The sequence below is a fragment of the Prosopis cineraria genome, unplaced genomic scaffold (assembly GCF_029017545.1).
Source record: "Prosopis cineraria cultivar Desert tree isolate PC_DT_omini unplaced genomic scaffold, ASM2901754v1 PC5, whole genome shotgun sequence".
NCBI classification, from domain to species: domain Eukaryota; kingdom Viridiplantae; phylum Streptophyta; class Magnoliopsida; order Fabales; family Fabaceae; genus Prosopis; species Prosopis cineraria.
In genome coordinates, this window is record NW_026555336.1 from 7980488 (window position 1) to 7987494 (window position 7007).

The 7007-nt window shown below is 33.9% G+C and overlaps 1 protein-coding gene across 1 annotated transcript; it reads right to left on the minus strand.

The window, feature by feature from the left end:
- Window positions 1–1000: 1000 nt before the first annotated feature.
- On the minus strand, window positions 1001–1895 carry LOC129310351 (pathogenesis-related protein 2-like). Its single transcript, XM_054952172.1, has 2 exons — window positions 1622–1895; window positions 1001–1521 (listed from the first exon to the last, which is right to left on the minus strand). Exons 1-2 carry the CDS (start codon window positions 1803–1805, stop codon window positions 1217–1219), a joined length of 489 nt encoding a protein of 162 aa, XP_054808147.1. The 5' UTR covers window positions 1806–1895; the 3' UTR covers window positions 1001–1216.
- Window positions 1896–7007: the final 5112 nt, after the last annotated feature.

Sequence of the window (7007 nt, forward strand, 5' to 3'; positions counted from 1 at the left end):
TTGTAAATTCATATTTGAAAGGAAGATTGTTAGGTTGTTCAAGTGAAAGTGAATTTAAGATGATGTGAGATTCCGAACAATCACTCTTCATTGAGAAAATTTGGAAAACTAAGATCCAACTACTTTTCCTCAATTTTTTTTTTTCTTTTCCTGATCCAGATCGTCCAGTTGATGCATGCATCGTCTAGTTCCGAGGCTTGAAGAGGTCAATCACAGCTATCAATGGCACGTTTTAAAAATACTAATTTAAAAATTTCTCCTCCGATCATCTTTTTCCTCCTTCGTCTGGTTTTTGTGTGCAGCTTTCATCTTCCTTCTAATGCAGCAAAAATCGTAGATGCGAAAAGTTGAAAAAGTCAGAGCTTTGGTATATATCCGATTCCTCTACCTTTTCTTTCCTTATATTTTCTTATAATCTCTTTTCTTTTCTTTTTAACCCATTCATTTTCTTCATGACTTCTCTTTTATTCATCCATGCATGTTCTTAATTCCGTTTCTTTTATTCTTCTTTCTGGTCGCTGGTTTTTACTTTCTTTTTTATTTTTTCCCAGCAAGCCGCTGAATTGATTAACCCCACATGTTGGCTGGTTTTTGCGGGGTTACCTGGGCAAAAGCATGTTACTTTAATCCCGGTTCGTTTCCTTGACTAGACCAATCAAAGGATTGGCTCATTAGTTTATTAGTCTGGTCGATTTTAAATATCATGATTCATTGTATATTATTGTGTAGTTTAAACTACATGACATGACAACCAATCACCCATAACAAATACAACACAAACAACAACAACGAAGGCATAATTTTCAACATTCAAGTTCCTCAACATGACACTTATAACAATAATACATCCTATTTGAAAGATGACGGTCTTAGTAACTTCACAATATGACACTTAAAATCTTATTTTTTAGTACTTTTTTTATTATTTTTTTTTTCGTGATATACTTGACCTCTAAATAAAAATATCAATGCTAACATTAATTTAAAAGATAAATTCATCTTAAAATACTAACTTTTTAAAAATTCCTTACACTTATAAATTATACTTATCTCATGAGATACCGAAATAAGACTCATCATTCCAACACACACACGTATACTTATAGCATCTAATTATTGTAGCATAGTTTCGCTTCAAATTAAAACCCATCACATAAACATATTAAAGCAAAGCCCTATAACATATAATTTGCCATAGTTTCCATAACCAAAGACCCTAGCTAGTCACGTTGAAGTCAGGGCTTGCCACAATGTAATCTGCAACGACTTTGAAGAGCTGTCCCCCCCTCATCTTGCCTCTCTTTATCAGATCCTCCGCGGGCGGCGAGTCGCCTTTAGTATGGTATTTGATGACGAACTTCACGACGGATCCGCCGTCAGAGCCTTCCACCACCTTCGTCTCAAAGCAGACCTTCTCCAAGCTGTCTGGAAATATACTTCCTCCTACTACGCTGTAATTGTATCCAAGGTTTGCCTCATCAATTTCATCTACTTTGTGCAACACATCAATGGCGTTCCCTCCTGCATCCATCCATTAACATACATACATACATACATACATACATACATGCATACATCCTCTTGATTTGCAATTGATCATGTTGATTTCCTTGATACTAACCTTGGCCAACGGAAGTGATTTTCTTGATGCTTCCAGGGCCGCCAGTGCCTTCAATGACTTGGATACTTTTAACGGAGGGATTAGCCTTTGGAAGGATGGTGTTGAATTGTTTTACCAAAGTGTTGTATAGTTTAGCAGGAGGCACCACAGAGATGGTCTCTGTCTCGTAAGCGAACACACCCATGATTTATGATAAACACAGGTCAAAGCACAGGCAGCAGAGAGCTATGGCTATGGGGTTTTGAGACGAAGAAGAAGAAGAAGATTTATTAGACTGTGTTGGGCGATTTTCTTAGGAGAGGCAGGGTATTAATTTATAGGCAATATAGGTGTGCGAAGTCATCACTAGGTATATTTCTTGGGGAAGAGGTTTCTACTTTGAAAAATCCCCAGTATGAAGATAGACTTTTTTTTTTTTTTTGACCTGAATAGTATGATGATGGATTTGGACTATATATTGCTGGTAAAAAAAAAAAAAAATAAAATATTTTTAATTAAATTTTATTTTTTAATAAAGTAATTATTTATCTTTAAATTAATCATATTTTTTTTATATTTATTCTTATTAAACACTCTATAATAAATATAAAGTTACTATCAATAGGAGTACTTTTAAAAAAAGGCAATGATTATACTTCGAAAAACTAAAAATGCTCTATATTTTTGAACATCTAACTCTTCAAAAAAATGCTTTATATTTTTAAATAGAGGGAGCATGTATTAATCAAGTAATGCAACTTTAATTTACAATACCATATCTAATTAAGTTGATGGTCATGACGGGTCACAGAAAAGAGCTCCATGTGTTTATTATAGAGTTAAAAGTTATTTTTGTCTCTCAATTTTATTTGATGGATCATTTTATTAGAGTTGAATATGGGTTAATTTTATCCCTTAATGTTAAAATTTTTCTCTCTTATTATTCTAATGTTAAAAATGCCTAACACTTGTTATCAGTGGATTTCATCATTTTTTAATATCTTATTATTATTTTTGTTGATTGGGTTAAGATTTATTTTTGCCTCTCAACTTTTACCTTAAGGATTGTTAAGCACCCTCAACTTAATGTTTTATAATAAAAAAATATTAAAAAGTTGTAATATGAGATCCATTAATGATAAAGAGATTGTGAGAAAACGACAAGTTAACAAGTGAGATAATCTATAGTATTGAGAAACGGAATTGACCTAATTTAAATTTAAAGTATTCAATGATTTTTTAAATAAAATTTATAGATAAAAGATGATTTTTAACCTTTTATCCTAAACCAACTAAATAAAAAATAACACCATAATATATGTCTATTTCAAAATCTATTCGTATAGTTTCTTAATTTGTTTTAAATTAGCCATCGATGTAGAGATGAATCAACTGTATATTGTCACTTGGTTTTCTGACTTTTCATTTCTTTAGCTTTTTTTTTTTTAAATTTCACTGTGTCTGATATTTTTTGATTCTATATATAAGTTACCCAGTGATCCTTTTTACTAATCACTTTGCATAAAAAGATTGGTTATTGTTTTTCCTTTTCAATTTTACCATTTCACAATTTTCTATAAGTTTAATAAAAAAGTTAAATATAAGAGAGAGAATATTTTTACATTTGAAAATTCCCCAGTATGAAGATAGACTTTTGTGTTTTTTTTTTTTTGACCTGAATGATATAAAGATAGACTTGGACTATGCATTGCTGGTCAAAATAAAAAAAAAAGGACTTGGACTATGTATTAATCAAGTAATGCGACTTTAGTTTACAGTACCATATATAATTCAGTTGATAACCATGACGGGCCATAGAAAAGAACTCCATATGTTTATTTTAGAGTTAAAAATTATTTTCACTTCTCAATTTTACTTGATGAATCATTGAACATTCTAAATTTAAATATAAATTAATTTTATCTTTTAATGTTAAAGATTCTCTCTTTTATTACTCTAATATTAAAAATGTCTACCGCTTGTTATGAGTGAGTTTTACCATTTTTTAATATTTTATTATTATTTTTGATTAAGTTAAGATTTATTTTTACCTCTTAGCTTTTACATCAAAGATCATAGGCACCCTCAACGCAATGTTTTATAATAAAAAAAATTAAAAAGTTGTAATGCAAGACTCACTAATAATAAAGAGATTGGGAGAAAAGGATAGGGTAATGAGGAAGATAATTTATAACATTGAAAAATAGAATTAATCTATAATTAAATTTAAAATAGTATTCAATAATCTTTTAAGTAAAATTTAAGAACAAAAAATGACTTTTAACTTTTTATCCTAAAGCCAACCAAATACAAAATAACACCACAATCTATGTCTATGTCAAAAACTATTCATGTAGTTTCTTAATTTGCTTTAAATTAGCTATCGATGTAGAGATGAATCAACTCTATATTGTCACCTGGGTTTCTGACTTTTCATCGCTTTAGCTTTTTGTTTTTTTTTAAATTTCACAGTGTCTGATGCTTTTTTGATTCTATGTATAAGTTACCTTTAAAAAAAAAATTAGTGGTCCTTTTTATTAATCACTTTGTATAAAAAGATTGGTTATTGTTTTTCCTTCCAATTTTACCATTTCATAATTTTCTATAAGTATAGTAAAAAGGTTAAATATAAGAGAGAGAATATTTTTAAAGTATCATTTGATAAAAATAAATTAAAAATTTTCTTTCTTTTAAATTTAGATGACATTAATAATTTAATTACATCTCTTTAATTTCAGTCAACTATTTAGAGATGACTTATATGTAAAGCCTACCAGGAAGTACAATGCAATTTAAGTAATGAAAGAAAGAAAATAAAATTAGCTTAGTTTTTTTCGGACCAAAATTAGCTTAGTTTATTGCGTCTTTTTTTTTTGGTTAATGTTTATTGCGTCATTTTTTCCTAGGAGTCGTCTTCCACAGAGAAGGCGTTACGTACCGAACCTCACTTGCTCCTGAGTGTAATAAATCAATTAAGTTAAATTATAGCACTCCAAAGACTTGAATGATTTCATTTTACTTTTTACAACTATCTAAAAGCACTTTCACTGAAAACGCGGATGTGTAAAGAGAGATGATGAGTGAGAGTGAGAGTGGGGGTTTGTTAACTGGCGATGGTTCTAAGTCTGGTCCAGGAGTTGGGGAAGCTAGCCGTGGACTATCTAAGGATGAAGAGGATGTGATTGCCCGGAGTGTCAATAAGATTCACCATCGAGGTGAGACAAGTAAGCAGAGCATGTCTCAGGGGATTACTGGTGTGGAGGAAGTGAGGCCCGAGGCAATGCTGAACCAAGAGGGAGGTAAAAGAAATGGTGAAAGAACATGGTCCCAAGTCTCCTTCAGGGATATTCTAGTCGAAAAGGACTCTAAGGAAGTAGAAGAGGACTTTGAGGACATTTTTCAAGGATGGCTCAGAGAAGAAAAGGAACTATCTCCAGCATTCACAGAATCCTAAAGGAAGATTTTCGACCAAATTCCCAGAGTTGATATGCCGGATGATTAGTGGAAAAAGTTATGCTTACCTTGGAAAAATGCCCTAATCATAACTCTAATGGGTAAAAGATTATGGCTTGAGGAATTAAGGAAGAGACTGGGAGTGTTGTTAGGCTCGTTGGATTTTGAACTGATTGATATGGCAAATAACTACTTTGCTCTAAGGTCTGATAACAAACCTCTTAGAATGAAGCTACTGAACGAAGGCTCGTGGGTGATCTTAGGGCATTACTTAGCTATGTAACGGTCGAGCCCTAACTTTAATCCTTTTAGCAGCAATGAGTAGAAGCTCGTGATATAGGTTCGAATACCAATCCTACCACTGCAGCATGAGTAGAAGCTCGCGATATGGGTTCGAATACCAATCCTACCACTGCATTGTTACACGGAGGATATGTTAAGAGAGGTGGGAAATAAGATTGTTATGGTGCTTAAGATTGATAGAAACACATTGGTGAAAAGAAATGATCTTTTTGTGAAAATGGGGAGAGGAAGGTTCGTAAGAGTAAGCATGGAGGTGGATCTTAATAAGAAGTTGCATTCAAGGTTTGTTATTAGAAATCAAGTTTTTAATGTTATGTATGAGGGCCTGAGGTCATATGTTTCCATTATGGGAGGTAAGGCCCTAAGAAGGATGACTGTCCTTTGCCAAGAGAAGAGGAAGCCCTTGCCAGATAGAGGTGATCACCGGAGAAGAAAACTGAAAGCTCAGTCAGGCAGGAATTTTAGTCCATGCATATTCTGATCGAAGAGGAACACGGTGGGTGGATGTTAGAATGGAGAAGCTACAGGCCTAGGTGGTCTAGACTGAGCTGGGGTAAGGATGCGGATCAATGGCAAAGTCAGTTTGGTCAGAAAAAGTCTTCCTTCTAGTACAATAAAGGTGCAGCTACCTCGAGATTTAGTGTGCTAGAAGAGGCCTCTGATGAGAGAGAAGGAAATGTTGATCAACAAGCTTTCACAAAAAAAATCTTATGCAACAAAATGGAGGCGAAAGGACGTCCAAAAAAACTGAGACTTCTTATGATAGGATGGGTACGGGAACCGAGGCAGCAGTCCTCAGTTAGCGTCAAGAGGACCAGTGAGGGAAAGTCAAAAGGTCAATCAATATGGAAGGATGACGTCATTCAAGATAGCCGTACTAGGAAGGATGCAGGTCTGGATAATGATGCAGAAACGGACTCAGGTTTTTGTTTTAACGCACCTAGATTGGGCCGACAGCCTGTGCAATTTTTAGGCTCAAGAAAAAAAAAACATAATAGGCCGGTGAAAGCTTTGCACGTGAATTACTCCAAAGTTGAGTCTAGTAAAAGCCCAAGTGGGAATGAACAATTATTTTAGTTTAATGCTTCAGCTTTTAAAAAGGGAAACGAAGCTCTGGGCTCAAGAAGAAAGAAAAAGTATTATGGCGCTGGTAAGGGGTCCCCCATTAAAGTGGGTTAAAAGAAATGCAACGTCTCAACTAAAGGACTTATCTCCCTTATTGAAATGCTCACTCAGGAAGCGCAGCTTGGTAGAAGGGTCAATGATGAGAAGGGAGTTATTTCCAACTTCGAATGCAACTAGGGAACTTAATTTAAATGAGAATTCTAGAGGCATATGGGATAATGTGCCCATGGATATTCCCTCAGAACTGCAGGGTACACATGGTTCTGAGATGTAGTTTCATCATCCTAGTCAACCACCGGAGCCCAATCAAAGATGTTTAGTCTAACCTTCTAGTATAAATGGGGAAATAGAGACACAAGATCAATTCTTTGAAGTCAATGAAGAAAGTTTATAGAGTGAACATGGTACGTCCCTGGGCACTGATATGCAGAGTGCGAACTGAGTGTTCCCAAGAATTTGTACTTTAATGAGTTTATTGATTTTGTGGAAGTATTAGCTTGGAATTGTAGGGGAGCAGCTATTAAAA

Coding starts and splice junctions, on each gene's coding strand:
- LOC129310351 (XM_054952172.1), bottom strand. CDS start 1,805: ATGGGTGTGTTCGCTTACGAGACAGAGACCATCTCTGTGGTGCCTCCT. Junction 1,522..1,621: donor AATCACTTCCGTTGGCCAAG/GTTAGTATCAAG, acceptor GGATGGATGCAG/GAGGGAACGCCATTGATGTG.